Genomic DNA, 18612 nt, shown 5'->3' with positions numbered 1-18612 from the left:
GGCCGTGAGGCGAAGGGAGGAGGGCGCGGTGGGAGGAGGAGGGAGGGAAGGAGGGAGTACCTCGGTGGAGGACGGACGACGGCGGCGGCGGCGGACGACGAGTATCGGCGCGGGCGAGAGTGACTGAGAGGGAGAGTGAGTGAGAGAGGGTCGGCCGCGTGGGGAGGATAAGGTAGGGTTAGTAGTAGCGCGGGTTTGAGAAAAGCGCTACAGCTAAGGAGAATAGCAGTAGCGCTGGGCGAGGATACGCGCTACTGCTAAGTTGGGCTAGCCATGTGCGCCCAGTTCAAACATAGCAGCAACCCTTTAGCTAGTACGCGCTACTGCTAAAGTTATAGCAGTAGCGTGGTTTATTTATACACGCTGCTACTAAGTAGCAGTAGCGCATGATTTTGTCCAGCGCTACTGCTAAGATGCTGTGTATAAGGTTTTCCCTAGTAGTGTATGCTGGAAGCTAGCTAAGAATGGGGAGTTTTCGGTCAAATCCATGTATTTGGATATTATCAACGCTAGCGTTATTCCAAGTTCGAAACATGTTTGGAAAGTCAAAGTGCCTTTAATAATCAAAGTGTTTATGTGGTTTGTCCACAAACAGGTCATCTTAACTAAAGACAATTTGGCGAAACGCAATTGGTTGGGTTCTAAAAGATGTAGTTTTTGTGATAGTGATGAGTCAATCACACACCTCTTTCTCGATTGCCCTCTGACAAAGATTTTGTGGAGGTCGGTCCACATAGCCTTTAATATATCTCCTCCGAATTCCATCAACACGTTATTTGGGACGTGGTTAGATGGAATTGACGTAGTAACAGCGAGACATACCCATGTAGGAGTATGTGCTTTACTGTGGGCAATTTGGAACTGTAGAAACGATTTGGTTTTTAACAGAACAACAAATATTCATTTCTTGCAGGTTATCTTCAGGGCCACTGCACTCATCCGTATGTGGTCGCTACTCACTCCGACGGAGTCCAGGGAGCATTTGGTTACTGGATCTATCCGATGGAAGACGGTAGCTCGGGCTATATTCAACCGGTTTGGATGGCGGTCATGTAATAGGATAGGTGTTTAGTTTCCTATCTGTTTTATTTGCCTGCCGGTTGTGGCTGTCCGGTTTGTTGCTTTCGTGCTCTGTGTTGAGCACAACCTTTTTGGTTTGAGACTACGAGACATTTGTTGGATCTTTTGCTTATTAATAATATTGGCCTTATGCATCTTTTTGATGCAGAGGCCGGGGCAAACCCCCTTTTTGAAAAAAAAATGACCTACTAGTTTAATGCAGTGCACACAGTTATTTTGCGCAGGTCGATCCAGATCAAGCAATCACCAGCCACCAGCTCTACACAGGACAGCCAGCTCCAGCATTCATCTCCCAGTCCACTGTTCCAAGATCTTGATGCTGATATATGCGTCATCCCCAAGAAGCAAGAATAGTATAGTTTGTGATGTTAGGTTAAAAGTACACCTCTAACCCCTTTGACTTAATAATACACAAAAGAACTCACAAAAAATAATCCCAGATGAGTAGGCAGGCAAGAGAGGGGGACGTGGATTGGATTGAGCCATTGGCATGCCCTCTCCGTGAACTGTTTCATTGGGCGTACGAGTATAATTAATCACCACCACCACTGATAACAACTGATAGTGGAGTATTAAGCAACTGTTTGTAGTAGTATAGGAGCATGATTGGGTGTTAAGAATGGCGCGCGTACGTAGGGATCAAGAGGCTCCAGCTTGGCCAACGACGAGTCCAGCTGTGTGATGCATTAATCAACGATTACGAGACCCTTTTTTTTCAAGTCGTAGACTAATCGCACCGTGCAGTGCGCATTTAAATTTGGGGGCTGTGATATCCTAGTGACATGTGCAGCTTCATATGCTTCCAATATTTTTCTTTCTTTGGGAGACGACTCGCATAGAGAACACGTTCCCTGTGAGATTCGTATGTGTTGTTCTGATCATCCTTTGATTCGGCAGCAGTTGTTTGTAGTGGGATGCCGCGGGCAAAATCATGCGCGCTATATATCCTTGTCTACAGATCGATCTCATAGTACTAGCTTAGTAGTATTATACTCCTTAATTTGGCTTGATGCCATTGTACACGCCATCGAGAGTCTGCATGTGGTTTACAAGTACGGCCTCTGGGATTCCCTTGGCCCCAAAGAGCCAGCCAGCAAGATAGTCGCAACGCCGAGCGTTCTAGACCAGTCGATCGCCTAATTAAGATCAAATGTCTAATCATTGGAAGCTCTGTATGCTTAGAGCTGATCTCTGACCCATCCTACCGATGGATGTAGCTGTCGATCGACCGCTCGGACGACGTACATACGTCGGTTTCGCGGACAAATTAAACGGATCAGCCTGTCTCACTCTCACACCGCAAGTATCATGTACAATAAGTAATGTGACCGGCCTCGATCAACAACTGTATTCCATGATGGAAATAGTACCTGTATAGTCTGTAGATGGTTGAATTTGCCAAGACAAGAGGCTGAAATTCGCATGAGGTAAGCAAATGAGAGCGACCCTCATCTCATTATCCTCTGCATCTTGTTTTGTTTTCCAGGAAAAGCTTATCCTTTGGCATCAGAGAAGATGGGTCGACGCTAATGGGCCAACTAAACGAATTGACCGAATCTCTCGTCCGACCCCGGCACCTGTCTCACTCCGACGATGGTCAGCACGCGTCTTCTTGGCTTGGCTGGCTTCACCCCGACATTTGCATTGCACCAAAAAGGTTTACCTCACCATGACCCGGCGTTGGGCTTGACGAGGGCTAAACTAAATGAAACGTTGGGGGCAGTGGCGTGGCCTCATGTGAAGTCCACCTGGCTCGGCTCAGCTCAGCTCACGCACGTTCGTGTGTGAAAGAGACCTGGGCTGCAGCTGTCGCAGTTCGTAATTTATGTAGTACTCACTCGCAGTCCAACGTTCATGGCACACGTAACAAATTTGCAGGCGAGCTTCGCATGTTTGGGTCTCTTCCAAGTGACGAGGCCCCCACGCGATGGTCGGCAGTAGCGCTCCAGGTGTCCCTGCCTGGCTGCCTGCTCCGGTCGTTCGTGCCCTCTCCAATCTACAGGACCCGGTCAAGAGAGAGCTGTCCAGACGATGAACCAAGTGGAATTTCGATATTTCTTTTCAACTGATCGCATGACATAATAGTTTGTTTGCCATCCCTCAGTTCCCATCGACTTTGTCCAAATACAGCTCGAAATTTGAAATTCAGATTTGGCGGGGCATCATGACAGAGAGGACACCCTTCAGGATTAGGGTATTTTATCCAAACGTACCACATAACAAAGTTTGAATTTCAGGATTGGTGGGGCCTTCTCACAAGGAGAAGACACCCTTCAAAAATTAGGGTATGCTGCTTAGTTATTCTTTAGTAAAAGGCGAAAGAATAGTTCGCTTTGTGCTCACCACGCAGCTGCGTGCCTTTTACCGCTTGCATCACCCGCTCTTATGTACCCGAGCTTCCTCCCCTCACTCGCTTGGCCAGGCGAGGTGGGACTAAACCAGAACGGCGCTCTGTCTCTTCCACTTGACTTCCGTGGCAGATACTTCACCAGCAAAGCCAACAGAACTACAGAAGGACAATGTGGGCCAACCAGGTGACCAGCCCACTCGAGAGGCAACAATAGTTCAGCCCAAACAGACCCGTCGCGCCCACACAACAGAATTTGATCTGTTTCTCGAAAAAATAACAGAACCTCGCAACACATTCCTTCCTGGTCGTGTGAGCACTATGTAAAATCGTGTGTTCTTTATGCTGCTATAAAAGTTGTGAGCCCAGGAAACAATTTGTATTATTTGGTTGGCAAAGTTGCCGCCACTCGCTAAATGGAACATTACTCATAACAGTACCAAGGATGTGGCTCTACTCAGCTTTAGAAAAACAAAACGATGTCGCTCTATGTTACTTCCTCTGTTCTTAAATATAAGTCTTTTTTTAAATCTCTAAAAAAAACTTATATTTACGAACGGAGGGGGTACATCATATGAAACCATCAACAGAAACATTTCACCTCTGTTCAAGAAAAAAAGAGGAAACATTTTACAACTGTATTTGATTGGACAAAAGCTAGGGCACAGAAAGGCATTTCAAAAGTATGATGACCATGGTTTCTTACTGAAGGTTCGAGTATTCGCTTCGAAACACAGGTTAACAGCTGGCAGAAACAATATACGCTAATTCGCAACGATTTGTTTGTGATCATGGGGAAACTACAGCAGCTTCTTTCTCTCGAAAAAGGTCTTCAGATGCCACTGCTGCAACCCTGCTACGGACAAGCAGATGCAGAGCGAGAGGAAACTCAGCCACCCCATCCTCGAGTTTGTCTGCCTGCTGATGTTCTGCATTTCCTCTTCCCTGCACAAATGACAGATAAAAAAAACTTGGTTTCAGATTCGCGTCTCTGGTTATCATGGAATGAAGTTTGTTCGGTGCCAAAAATGTCGCATATTAACTAATTGGTGTTTACTCGATCTAGATGGCTAGGAAATGAGGGAGGCCGAGGCGACCGGACTCCTCTCGCCGGTGGCGACCGGATCTCTTTCTCCGGAGGTGCGGCACCCGTCAGGTGGCTACGTAGGGGAGATCCGGCCGTGTTCTCTCAGTCCTCTACCGGAGGCGCCGCCGGGAGGACAGGGGGGTTTGCCAGGATCGGGCGGGGATCGCAGCGATTCTACGCAGAAGAAGATCGGGCGGGATGAGCGGAGATGGATCCAATGGCGGGCGATGTTCTCTGCTGGGACGGATCCGGGTATCTGGACCGAGGGTCGTCTTCGTTTTTCTCCGCACTCAACTTGGCTGGCACTTCTCGATCTGGAGAACGACGTTCTTGTCGGCGAACCCTTTCCGAACGGCGGCATGCTCGAGGTAGGTTTTCAATTCAATTTTGATGCGTATGCAGTGGTTGTTGGCGAGCGTGTGCAGATAGATTTACGTCCTAAGGCGCCGGAGGTGGTTGATCTGACGGCACCGACGGATTCTTCACGACCGGGCGGACGTTTTTGGGTATTTTTGGAGAGCGAGGACGAAGAACAGGTGGAGGTTCAGGTTCCCACAAGAACACTTGTGGCCTCGCAGGGTGCGCCTGTGTTGCCGGAGCCTAACGCCACAACAATTCGCCGTCGATCCAAAGTTCACATTTCCAAACCGCCGATGAAACCATGGATCGGACCAATTCCTAAGGTAATCCGCGAACCTGTAACTTTGTCAGATTTTTTGCCGGAAAACTGGACTATGGTCACGAGGAAGAAGAAGAAAGGGAAGATTTTCCGGCCGCCGCCGCCGCCAGGATCGCCGGTGGCGAAATCGGCGAGCGAGATTCGCGCAGCCAGAAGGGCTCGTTTGAACTCGTTATTGGGCCTTGGGCCTGCGGTGGATGTACTACGGGACACAACGAAGGTCGTGGAGTCTCTCGGTTCGGGCGAGGCCCAGCCAGAGGCCCAAGCCTCTCTGTCTCCAAATCATCCGGACGTGCATGTATCGACACTGCCAGGGATATCGTCGATTGATTCTAGGGTTTTGGCTTCGGGTTTTCCTTCGCTCGGCCCGGGACGGGCGAGGAGGGTCTCTCGCGCATGCGGCATGTCAGGTCGAGGGCCGCCGTCTGCTGCTGGCGCTGCTCCTACGGGAGGTACTGGTCGTGGTGCTCCTCCGGTTCTTGGTGCCGCCGGCGCCGTTCCTACGAGAGGTACTGCTCGTGGTGCTCCTCCGGTTCTTGGAGCCGCCGCTGCGGGCGGTGTTGGGCGTAGCGTTCCGCTGATGGCTGGCGCTGGTGGCGCCGGCCGCGGCGCGTTGCCGGCTGGTGTGAATGGCAATGCCGGGCGCGGCGGACTGCATCTTCAGAGACCGTCAGCTACGGGGACGAAACCCAGAGCCGGAGCTGGCCGGGGTGCTCCGACCGTCCTGCGGCAGGGTGCGGCGACCGATTCTGCCAGGGTTACGGCGACGACGCACGCTGCTCTGTCCACTGTACGTCAGCAGGAGGATCCAACTCAGCCACCGGCAGCCAAGGCTCTGGCCCTCGGACGAGGTCGCGGGGCGAACGGGCGTGGTGGATATACTGGTTACAGTAGAGATGGAAAGAATTTCAACCGATACGGGCAGTGGGGAGATGACGGATACGATGCATATGGTGAGGGAATACACCGTGGATCTTCGTCCGGTGGCGGCCGGGGCTTTACTCGATATTCTGATGAGGACGCGCGACAATTTCAAGGGCCGCCCGGTCATTTCGTTGAAGGTGTCGCCGGACCCAGAGATCGCTTCCGAGGTGGCTATCGCCGCGGTGGGAGAGGGAAACGGCCACCACCGCCACGGCACTACCCACCGCCACCACCGCCAGCTATAGAGGAGGCGTCGGGTGAGGAGATCGAGCACGGGGCAGATACAGTGGGAGATCCATCCACGTTACCCGCAGCGGCAGTTGATGCGGTTAGGGCTTTGGCAGCCGTGCAGGTTCCGGTGACTTCGGGAGGGACCAAACATCGGGAGGGCACGTCTGACAAAGGGTCGGAGAAAGCGGAGGGAGAGAAACTATCTAAGTGGGCGATTAAGAAGAAGAAGTTGCCTTGCTATAGATGTGGTGAGCCGGGTCACTTCGTGGCAGAGTGTACTAATGAGCTTTGCGAGTATTGTCTTCGTTCCCAGCATGTGACTGGGGAATGCCCTCTTCTCTCCGGTCCCAAGCCGGCCATTAACATTTTTGGGGTATGCTGTAAGGAATTGATGTTTTTTGAGACACCGGAGGTCGATCCTCTACCACAGATGGTTGAGAGCTCTTTCCCGGTTGCTATCAGAGTTACTAATGGGCAGTTGTCCGAAGCTCAGATTATCAGACAGTTACGTGAGTTAGTGCCGGGTAATCACCACTGGATTCTGGAGCAGTTAGATGGTCAGTCTTATAAGGTTGATTGTCCCACTAAAGAGGATCAGATGCATTTTCTTAAGTGGGGTTTATGCCGAGTGACGAGTACAAACATTGTTATCGCTTTCGACGAGTGGAAGCAGGAGGAACCTGAAGGTACACCTCTACAGAAGGTATGGGTTCGCTTTTATGGGGTGCCACCTAAATATGTAAAACATTTTCTGATTGCTTGGAGTTTGGGTGGTCTCATTGGTAAGACAGAAAAGGTTGACATGCCTTTCACACGCGCACAAAATGCAGCGAGATTGTTAGTCAGTGTGGTGAGTGTTGAGCATATACCAGATGTGGTCAGCTGAACACATGCTGGAGTCACTTATATCTTAGAGCTCGAGATTGAGGATACTGCAGTCTCGGAGGAGGGAGATGGACCACATGACATGGATACGACTGAGGGTGGTGGTGCGCCCGGGAATGAGGAGAAGGGCGCCGATGATGTACTGCCGGAGTCGGATAAGGGGCCTACGCCAGATAAAGTAGCCAGTTCTACCAAACAGGCGCCCTCGTCCACTACTCCGGTGAACACGCTTCGTTTTGGTTCTTTTGCACCGGGGTCGGCTCCTAGCCGGTTATGGAGCACCAGGGTTGAGGCAGACGACCCGGCCGAGCTTGAGTTACCACCAGTGCCGAATCTAGTCGGCGATGTGACGTTTGCGGAGTCCACACCCGGGGCGCGGGCCGTGTCTGAGAGGGTGGCTGCGGGAGGGGCGCCTAGACAGTAGGTCTGTGGCACTTCCCCCATTTTGACGTCTCTGGCCGATCTGGGGTGAGGTGCGGGAAGGAGTCCCGTGCTATAACCCCTCCACAGGATCATATCCTCCGCAGTGGCGCTTCGGGGGTGAGATGCGGGAAGGAGTCCCGTGTCGCAACTCCTCCACCATGTTGCATCGATCAGGGCAGTCGAGGGACGGCGGTGTCCGCGGGTGCCAAGGGGGGCGGGATCTGTGAGCAGGCGTCTCCACGGTCCTTTTCCCCTGTGGCACAGGCGGCGGATGTCCACTACACAGCGCCCTCCCCTCCTTCACCGACGATAAGGGAGGGGCGTGGGAGTCCTGACCGCACCCTTGGCGGGAAGACCACAGAGGAGCTCATCGCCTTTGGCGGGATTGCGGATCCGGTGTCGGCTGGCAGGCGTGTCAGTAACCGGATCCAGGGACAGCCGGACGCGGACGACTTGCAGTTAGCGCGTGCCAAGAGGGCCGCCATGCTGCGTCATGCTGAGATCACAGCAGGTACGTCCTTTGATACAAGTTGTTCCATTTTATACTTCTCTGAGAATGAAATTGTTGATAAGGCAAATGACTTAGGCATTTCTTTGGGGTCAAATGAAACCGAGGTCGTCAAATCAGTTAACGATCTTTTAGACTTGGAAGCGGAGAGGGCTTCAGAGATCATTCATAATCTTGCCTCTGTCCAACCTTTAAATGATAATGACATGAACAATTTAGGCATTAATGATCTAACAAATATTTGTCATAATCTCTTACCGAGTGACGAGGCTGAAGAGGAAGAGGATGTAGAGAACACAGATACGGTCGAAACTCTCTTGAGAGAGGACGGACTATCTGTTATAGATGATTCTTCCGTACCGCAGGGTGTTGAGGAGAAGCCCAAACGACCCTGGAAGCGGAAAATTTATCCTACTTCGGCAGTACGTAGAAGCGCTAGAGTAAAACTTAAGAAAAAATTCTATGATGATCTATGAAAGGACTCTTTTGGAATAGCAGAGGTCTAGCAGACTTGGCTAAACAAAGATTCTTAGCAGAGACAACTTTAGAGCATCACTTAGATTTCATTGCACTTTTAGAAACTGGACGAGATAATTTCACATCCCAATTTCTTCAAACATTGTCCAGTGGTATCGACTTTGATTGGCACATTCTACCCCCTAGAGGAAGATCCGGTGGGATTTTACTAGGTGTACCGTGTGAGTCGTTAGAGGTGCTTAATGTAGTGCAGGGAGACTTTTAGGTTAAATTTAGGGTGCGATCAAAATTGGATGGATTCCGATGGTCGCTAGTTGCAGTGTATGGGGCTGCGCAACCTGAATTTAAACCTGACTTTCTTGCCGACTTAGTGAGGATTTGTGGAGATGAAACTCTGCCATTACTAGTCGGGGGAGATTTTAATATCATTCGGAGAAGAGAAGAAAAGAATAATGACAATTTCGATGGCCGGTGGTCAATGATGTTTAACATGATTATCGAGAGTCTCAATTTGAGAGAAATTGAGCTCACCGGTAGACAGTTTACATGGGCTAATTCGTTACCCACTCCGACATATGAGAAGTTGGATAGGGTACTTTCTAGTGTGGAGTGGGAACAAAAATATCCCATGGTGTCGGTTCATACGATGCAAAGAGCGATCTCGGACCATACACCACTCCTTTTAGATTCGGGAGAGGCTACCCATGTTGCAAACAAGAATACCTTTTCCTTCGAGCAAAGTTGGTTTGAGCGAGAAGGATTTATGGAGATGATTGCACGCGAATGGGTTTTACCAGTTATGGGTACGACACATGTCGAGAGATGGCAGAATAAGATTAGACATCTCCGACAATTTCTGAGAGGTTGGGCCAGGAACGAGAGTGGGGTTTACAAGAAGAAAAAAGAAAGTCTAACTCAACTCATTGAGGCACTAGATGTAAAAGCTGAAACAACTCTTCTATCTGTGATTGAGCATCGCACCAAGTCAGAGGCTGAGCAAGGCCTACGTGCTCTCTTGAGAGAGGAGGAACTCAAGTGGGTACTGCGTGCGAAATCGCTTAAAGTTGTACAAGGGGACAACAATACACAGTTCTTCCATATGATTGCAAATGGTAAACATAGGAAGAAGAAGATTATACAGCTTGAACAAGACGAAGGAACAATTGTGGGGCATGAAAATCTGAAATCATATATTTCCAATTATTATAAAAACCTTTTTGGGCCCCCGATTACTTCCACGGTGTCTCTTGATGAGTCGGTGATTGATGATATACCTCAATTACAGGCAGCGGAGAATGATATTCTCTCGGCTCCGTTTACTGAAAAAGAAGTTCATCTGGCCATAACTCAAATGAAGCCGAATAAGGCACCGGGACCAGATGGGTTCCCAGCTGAATTTTATCAAAAATGTTGGCATATCATTAAAGATGATCTTACGCCTATGTTTCATGATTTTTTTGATGGCCATTTGGAGTTGTTTCACCTCAACTTTGGTACTATAACATTATTACCAAAGAGGAATGAGGCGGTCAGAATAGAACAATTCCGACCCATTTGCCTGCTGAATGTGAGTTTTAAAATTTTTACAAAGGTAGGAACCAATAGATTGACGCAAGTTGCTCACTCAGTGGTTCAACCTAGTCAGACAGCTTTCATGTCTGGACGACATATACTCGAAGGAGTGGTTGTCTTACATGAAACACTCCATGAAATTCATTCAAAGAAACTAGACGGGGTTATCTTAAAAGTGGATTTCGAGAAGGCTTATGATAAAGTAAAATGGCCTTTTCTTCAGCAGGCAATGCGTATGAAGGGTTTTAGTGAAAGATGGAGACACCAGGTGAATACTCAAGTCCAGAAAGGTAGTGTCGGAATTAAGGTGAACGATGATATCGGTCACTACTTCCAGACGCATAAGGGGTTGAGACAAGGGGATTCCATGTCACCTCTTCTGTTCAATATTGTGGCAGATATGCTGGCCGTCATTATTGGCAGGGCCAAGCAACATGGCCATGTAGAAGGTCTTGTTCCTCATCTGATTGATGGAGGAGTGTCCATTCTACAATATGCTGATGACACTATCCTTTTCATGGAACATGACATGGCTAAGGCACGTAATATGAAACTTATATTGTGTTTATTCGAACAATTGTCTGGATTAAAAATTAATTTTCATAAGAGTGAGGTGTTCTGCTTTGGGAAGGCTAAAGAAGAGGAACATACTTACAGACAATTGTTTGGATGCGAAGTCGGTGCTTTACCATTTAGTTACTTGGGTATTCCGATTCACCACCGTAAGCTCTCCAATAAGGAATGGAAATGTATTGAAGAACGAATTGAAAAAAAACTCACCTGTTGGAAGGGTAAGCTGATGTCATATGGAGGTCGACTAGTTTTGATTAACTCCGTATTGACTAGCATGCCAATGTTTTTACTTTCGTTCTTCGAAATTCCGAAAGGGGTCCACAAGCGGCTTGATTTCTTTCGATCTCGTTTCTTTTGGCAATCTGAGGAGTCCAAGAGGAAGTACCGTCTCGCACGATGGGATATCCTTTGTCGACCTAAAGACCAAGGGGGGCTCGGTATTGAGAACTTGGAAGTTAAGAATAAATGCCTTATGAGCAAATGGTTGTATAGGTTAGAGACAGAGCCGGAGGGCATGTGGTCTCAAATCCTACGCAATAAATACTTGCACTCGAAAACTCTAGCTCAGGTTACTATCAGACCGAATGATTCACCGTTCTGGAAGGGACTTATGAGAACGAAAGATTTGTTCTTCCGTAGGATCAAATTCGTGATTGGCAACGGGATGTCAACAAGATTTTGGGAGGACACGTGGCTAGGAGAGACACCTCTGGCCTTACAATATCCTACCCTTTATAATATTGTGCAACGTAAGGAAGATTACGTAGGTAATGTTTTTCAAAATATTCCCTTGAACATCCAGTTCCGCCGTACGTTAGTGGGGGAGAGATGGACAGCCTGGATGCACCTGGTTCGGAGGTTGATCGAAGTTCGACTCTCCAACATGCCAGATTCCATGCACTGGATGTTAACTAAGAATGGGATATTTACGGTGAAATCATTTTATACGGATTTGATTAATTCTGGTCCCCTCTCAAGATCACTTCATATTTGGAAGATTAAGGTTCCTTTGCGGATTAAAATTTTCATGTGGTTCGTTCACAAGCAAGTAATACTCATAAAGGATAACCTAATTAAGAGGCGATGGGTAGGAAACGCGCGGTGTTGGTTCTGTGCTCAAGACGAGACAATACAACATTTATTTATTGAATGCCCACTTGCCAAGTTACTTTGGAGAACGATTCATATAGCTTTTAATATCAACCCCCCTATAGATATTGCGTCTTTGTTTGGGACGTGGTTAGCTGGGGTTGAAAAGTTCATGGCAGCTCGTATTCGGATTGGAATATGTGCATTATTATGGGCTATATGGAATTGCAGAAATGATATGATATTCACCAGACAACACAACTTAACTTTTTTGCAGGTTATCTCAGAGCTACAGCTTGGATCCGTACGTGGTCCTTACTCACTCCTATGGACTCCAGGGAGCCTTTGGTTACTGGGTGCAACCAATGGGAGATGGTGGCTCGGGCTATATTCAACCGGTTCGGATGGCGGTCGCATAACAGAATAGGAATCTAGAGAGATTGTCCTCATCATTACCATACCGGTTGTCTTTGTCCGCTTGTACTTTTCAGTTTTTATGCCTTGTGCTTCGCTCCGTTTGCGAGCTGTAAGACCTTTGGGTTGTTACTTTCGGGATTTTTAATAAAAGGGCTGCATGCATCATCATGATGCAAAGGCCGGGGGTATACCTCCATTTCCAAAAAAAAAACTATACTAGGCGGACGAATGTCAGGTCAAAAACTTAATCTGAGAGTTAGCTTCTTTAAGTATCATCAAGTGAAATTTAACCAGTGCTATAAATAATAGGCAGTATTGTACCTTTCACGAAGATAAAACATTTTTTCATGGATAGATTTGATGGTATCATCTAGCTTCTTCAGCTCTAGTTCCATCATCTGCAACACGTAAAAATACAAATGCATGAATAGCTGATCCTACGATGAAATGATATAGGATAGTACTACTGCAGCCATGCTGCAGTAATATCACTGTATAGTGCAGCCAAATACTAATTTAAATGATTTTTAACATTGTTGTGGAAGATCTATGTATTTTAATATTATTGGTGATGTACCACATGTTCTCTCCAGAGGTATAGGCATGACAAACAAAATGGTGACTTAGCAATGTTAATTACTTTTGTTCATAGCAAGACTGCACTCACAGAACCAGGTCATATTTTTGGGGCTTATTTGATGACTTTATGGGCGGTGTTCAAAAGACACCAAGAACCCCTACTGCCTACCGTTTGAGAACCAACACAAGCCGACATAGTGATACACGTTACCAGCAATGATATGTCGATGCGCAATTATTAGATGGACAATGTTGCAGATAAGCTATCAAACGCCCGGTTTCAGAGAGATAAAAAGAATCAGCAGGCATTGTGTCTCCTTTCTGCATTCCTTTTCCTTTTTTTGGTGGAAAATATGTGCTTATGATGAAGTAACGGAAAATGACTGCATGTCAAAATTAAAGAATGTTCAAACTGATCACATTTCAAATTCATATATTGCTCTACAACAAAAGCTTGTTTGACATATAAAACTGTTGTTCAGTGAGAATCTGACTCTAAATCACACCTTGCATTGTGTGCAAGTGATATTCACAATTCAAATACAATAACATACGGAACCAAGTAAAGAGAATGCATAATAGAACATGCAGAAGTCAATGTCGTAACCTAATTCGTATACATGCTCTTGTACAAGTAACAAAGTGAACAAAGTACTCCCTAGAAAGGGAGTAGAACATATTTACCACTGGACTAAGAGTTAGCTTAAGTAACCACTGCACTACTCAGCATCTTCTCCAAACACACTAATCTGCAAGAAACAATTGACTTGCAAGAACTGTCTCATATTCTTAAACTCCTTGAATCAAAATTTAAAACAACCAGATGCATACTACAGCCAACTCAGGCCTAGAAGGGACTAATCTAGCACCTCACAGGCAGACCCCTCGACATAAAGTAGAAAAGCCAGAAGGGAACTGATTCAGGTGCGCTCAGAATGACCATAGTGTCTTAGACATACTACAGAAAAACCGCATGCCAACCCAATTGAACAAGCAAACTAAGGAACTCAACTTAAGTATATATATAAGTGACTAAATTTACAAGAGATCACGATTTCCACACGAGATATTAACAGACGCTGCAAGCCTACCCAGTTCTCTTAAAATTTCAGCATATCCTAGAACTGAATAACTCAAATCAAATCTACAAAATCTACCAGTCCTAGAGCCCTACACACTGAAATTGCTCCCGAAGAGACGAACTTGCAAACGACTCAATGTGGACAAGTACAGAGATCGATACAAATTCTTTCATTTTTTGGGTCTTTTATTCCCCTTATGAATTGGAGTTTTAAGCCAATCTCGTCAGAAGGAACGGAACTTCAGAATGCCAAGGTTTCATCTCGAATAGAAGCCCGGCAGAAAACTGTTGAATATGGTTATATGCTGCTAATTCATCAAAATTTTGAATTTTAGAATTGGTGGGGCCTTCTCACAGGGAGAAGACACCCTTCAAAAATTAGGGTATGCTGCTTAGTGTGGCGTGCACACGGTATTCTTTAGTAAAAGGCGAAAGAATAGTTCGCTTTGTGCTCACCACGCAGCTGCGTACCTTTCATCGCAGAACCACCCGCTCTTATGTAGCCCAGCTCCCCGCCCTCTCTCCCTTGGCCAGGCGAGGTGGGACTAAACGAACGGGCACCTACGTCCCATCCTTCGTTCCGCTGCAGCCGTCGCACGCTTCACCGGAAAGGCCACAAAAGTAGGCTGTGTTGGGTTTGGGCCTTGTATGCAGGAGGTCGGCCCATGGAGTTACGTCCCGTTCGCCGATTCGCCGCGGCGTCTACTTTGTTCAGCCTGCCTTAAGAAAAAGTCTACTATTTTTTTGAGGGACTTCTTCTTCAATCAGCGAGTTGTTGCGGCTGCCCACGCAGATGGCGTTATCTGAGCCACGGGACTCCACCATCGATGTTTGCATCGGATCATAGGCCGTAATTTTCCTTTTTGTCTTCAAAATCTCCCTCCATGTTGCAGGTCAAACAACACTAAAAGATGCAAGGCAAAGTTTTTTTCCCCACTAAAACGATGAGCAGCAGCCGCTTGGTTCTAACACCGGAATCATGTGAGTTTTTGTTTTTGTTTTTTGAGGGGCGCAATCATGCGAGTTAGAAACAGCACCGCTGTCAGGCACAAGCTTCGGCCAAACAGTCCCAGGATGAGAAATATAGGATAGCATACTGAGGTTAGTCGAGGAGCGACGACAGACGGTCACAGCATCATCTGCTCAATTTTACGATTGCATGACTAGATATTGTGATTTACAACATGAATTAGCTACTAGTACAAAATTTCGCATCGATTAGACGATGTCAGTGTGTAGGAGGGAACTGACCGCCCGGTGTATGAGAGGGGGCACAGTCCGTCCACAACGCAAGCCGTAAAGCGTGAGCCATCTCTATGGCGAGGTTCACTTCACTCGTCGTGTTTGCGCTTTCTCGCCTGGTCTCTCTTCTTCTGGTCTTTCCTGTCTTGAACCTTGTCTTCGTGGCCCTCGTCCGCCATCCTCATGTTTGCGAGACGCCTCGCTTTGAATACCTTCAATGTTCAGACAGTATATATAAACTTAGTTGTCAGAAGAAATGTCTTTGTCATAAGCTAGGGTACTAGAACAGGTTCAGCAGCGAACTGTCCAGACGCAAGACTAAATGACAAGATATTGCAGTCAGGCGATATGCACAAAACATGAATCCAGTTAGCACACCTTTGTAATATCTTTGGTGACTTCTTTGTCGTCGCACTCATATGCACTGAATCGATTCCCCACGTCATCTTCTATCTCATGTAGGAGACATATATCCCTCTGCAGAGACATCCCAATCAGCATGCAGGTTTAGTAAGAAGTACACAGTTTTCAGCAGGAATTGATAAGTGAAGATAACGCATGTAAACAAGAGCACAGTCTCATAAGAAAATTTGGTGCGCTCCTACTGTGTACATTTCTGATTTGATCACTTGTAACATACAACCTCCATCCGGAATTAACTGTCGCTGAAATGAGTGTATCTAGACACGTTTCAGTGTGTAGATTCACTCATTTCAGCGACAGTTAATTCCGGACAGCGGGGGTACACGTTTCCATATAAAAGAGCCAACTGGTAGGTAAAATTCCTACTTTGCATAAGAGTGATTTCTGTGAGGTGAAATTCATAACTTGCAAAGAGCGGTTTCTGATAAACGTGCATGCTTGAAGGTTAGTTGCTTCTGCCATTGAAGTATTTCAAGTTACTTAGAAGTAGTTTCAAGTTTTCATAGTTTGTATGGAAAGCTCCTCCGTATTTTTTTCATCGGTACATGTAGAATTGCAATCGGCTGGATCCGTTACCAATCTAAGTTGACATGAGGAGAAGACTCGTGAAGGTCGGATTTTCTTTCAAATACAAGAGGGCAAATGATAATTGGGCCATGGAAAACATCATCTAAACTCAGGCATTCAGCAAACCTGGGTCACAAAGCATATTGAGAGCCCTCCCCTGGTAGCTCTTGCAGTTCGCCCAACCCTATGGATATAATCACGTGGAAACCTAAAAGAAGTAACCACAAGCATCAGTCGGGTATTCACATTCATCAAAATGTTTTAGCAACGAATACTAAGTTACTATGAATATAAAGCTAGTACAAGATACCTTGGGATGTCATAGTTGATAACAAGATCAACAGTTTGGATATCCAGCCCACGACTGGCCACATCGGTAGCGATCAACACAGGGACCTGACCAGACTTAAAACGATGCAACGCTGAAAGCCTTTGTGACTGAGCCTTGTGAGAGTGCAAAGAAACAGCAGGTCGACCAAGCTCTTGCAACACAAAGTCCAAATATTGGCATGTCCTATATGATAATATAAATGACTTCAGCAACTTCTCAAGAGAGCATTGAACTTTAAACAGATTACAAATTAAACGTAAAGAGTAACACGCAGCATTCCATCAGACTTCTGAATACAGGGATTGACAATTGCAGGAGTGGGTAAACTGAAATAGGCATATCTTGGTAAGATATGTGCATAATAAACATTTTTTCCCCAAATTTTGCACTCGAAACAAAATCAACAGCATAGTTCTGGTTCACGTAAATAAAATGTTCATGAGAGGATCTATAACTCTATGCAACCTATTACACGGAACAATGAATAGTTAATGGTGTAGGGGAGCATACCTGCAAGTTGAAACAAATACAATGGCTGAACGTATATTATCTTCCTTCATTTTTGACAGAAGATACAGAAGATGGAGCTCTTTTCCATCCGGAGGTATATGGATATACTGCTGCTTTAAGTTCTCAACAGTCTTGAACCCTTCGTATGCCTCAAAAAAGTACGACTTGCTTCCCGAAAGCTCTAGCAAAGATCGCAGATTATCCGACATCGTTGCAGAAAATAGAAATGTTTGCCGCTTCTTTGGCAAACAATCAAATATCACCTTGAGGTCCTCCTCGAAATTGGCATCTACAACTCTATCTGCCTCATCCAACACAAGAAACTGCAATAGAAAAGACAGCATACCTTAGAAACCTAAAACTAGCGGAAGAGAAAATACGAAAAATTCTAGGATGCATGTATACGGCCAAAATATGGCATATCGGAGGTTAGATACGTCTAGATACGGGGATGCCTCCAGATGCCCCCAAGATATGTATCTGGCGATTTTCTGTTTTCCAAAAAGTAAAAAAAAGGATAATGGTGAGATACACCCCTATACTGGCGGGGTACGAGAAAACCCTAATCCATCTATCCATACCCACGGCATGCCCCTCCTCCTTTCTTGCCTTGTCCTCACACATCCGTGCCTCCATCCCAACCTGAGTGTCACGATGCCACCACGCGGGCGAGGAAGGGTGGCCTTCTCTATCTCCTCCCCTGGTCTGAGCGCCGCCGCACCGGAGAAGGAGAGCTCCAGGCAGGGCCGCATCAACAAGGAATAAGAGGGCCAGCCTTCGGTGCTCCCTGTCCGCATCTGTGCACCGCCACTGGTGCTCCCTCCAGTGCTTCCTCTCCTCCATCTGGCTCCGCACTTGAGAGGAAAGGACTAGCAACTGCTCCACTAACAGATCTGAGTGTCGCCTCCATCTCTTTCAGTTCCTCCCAGGTTCCGAAGCAAGAGGCAATATTTTCTTGGCTATGGTGAGTTGAGAGTTCACCCTTTCTAACCTAGTTTGTCTTCTAATTGTCTAATGTTGTATGTGCTTCACACTACTTTAGGATTTGCCAGCAAATGATCTAGGTAACAAGCCATTGTGGATATCTTAGGAGGTGGAGGAAATGTGTGATTCAGATACAAGTATTGTACTCAGGAATATAAAGGTAGCTACAGAAGAATTAAAGCACATTTGCTTAAAATGTCCAATAAGGGGATCGGATCATGCCCAAATGTGACGTGCCCTACTCTTCATCAGCTTCTAGTTGAAGTTTCAGTGGCTGAAGAAACCTAGAATAATGTTTACAGTGCATTTTCCTTGGTAGTAAACTGTCCTGTTTTCATATATAATTATTGTCATTATATTTTAAAATATTTATTTCACATATACAAATGTATCACGGTATCTGCACCATTCAGAAAAAAAAATGCCGTATCACAGTATTGGTATCCGGGCAACCTAGGTACAATTCTAGATGCTTGAGATGCAGTTAATTGCTTACTGCAAGTACAAAGATCGCTCAAATAGGCATGGCGGTGATCACACAGACCAAATCATGAACCACTTAAGGAGCATCCTGATATTACGCAAGGAGCACAAATAGAATTC

At 46.4% G+C, this 18612-nt stretch overlaps 1 protein-coding gene and 2 pseudogenes across 1 annotated transcript in view; all 3 read right to left on the bottom strand.

The window, feature by feature from the left end:
• Positions 1 to 3327: 3327 nt before the first annotated feature.
• Positions 3328 to 3432, bottom strand: LOC123056251 (uncharacterized; annotated as a pseudogene).
• A 10874-nt stretch (positions 3433 to 14306) lies between these two features.
• On the bottom strand, positions 14307 to 14417 carry LOC123056242 (uncharacterized; annotated as a pseudogene).
• A 637-nt stretch (positions 14418 to 15054) lies between these two features.
• The window catches only part of LOC123051964 (DEAD-box ATP-dependent RNA helicase 36), a 5039-nt gene continuing 1481 nt past the window's right edge, over positions 15055 to 18612 (bottom strand). Inside the window, exons 2-6 of the mRNA XM_044474980.1 lie at positions 17026 to 17348; positions 16495 to 16698; positions 16311 to 16392; positions 15573 to 15671; positions 15055 to 15406 (exon numbers count right to left, since the gene is read on the bottom strand). Of these exons, the coding sequence (XP_044330915.1) occupies positions 15284 to 15406; positions 15573 to 15671; positions 16311 to 16392; positions 16495 to 16698; positions 17026 to 17348 (831 nt within the window). The 3' untranslated portion in view covers positions 15055 to 15283. The remainder of the gene's footprint in view (positions 15407 to 15572; positions 15672 to 16310; positions 16393 to 16494; positions 16699 to 17025; positions 17349 to 18612) is intronic.

Source organism: Triticum aestivum, chromosome 2D, assembly GCF_018294505.1.
Source record: "Triticum aestivum cultivar Chinese Spring chromosome 2D, IWGSC CS RefSeq v2.1, whole genome shotgun sequence".
In the NCBI taxonomy this organism is placed as follows: Eukaryota; Viridiplantae; Streptophyta; class Magnoliopsida; order Poales; family Poaceae; genus Triticum; species Triticum aestivum.
Note: the sequence above shows the minus strand (reverse complement) of the source record. Positions and strands in the feature narration are given on the sequence as shown.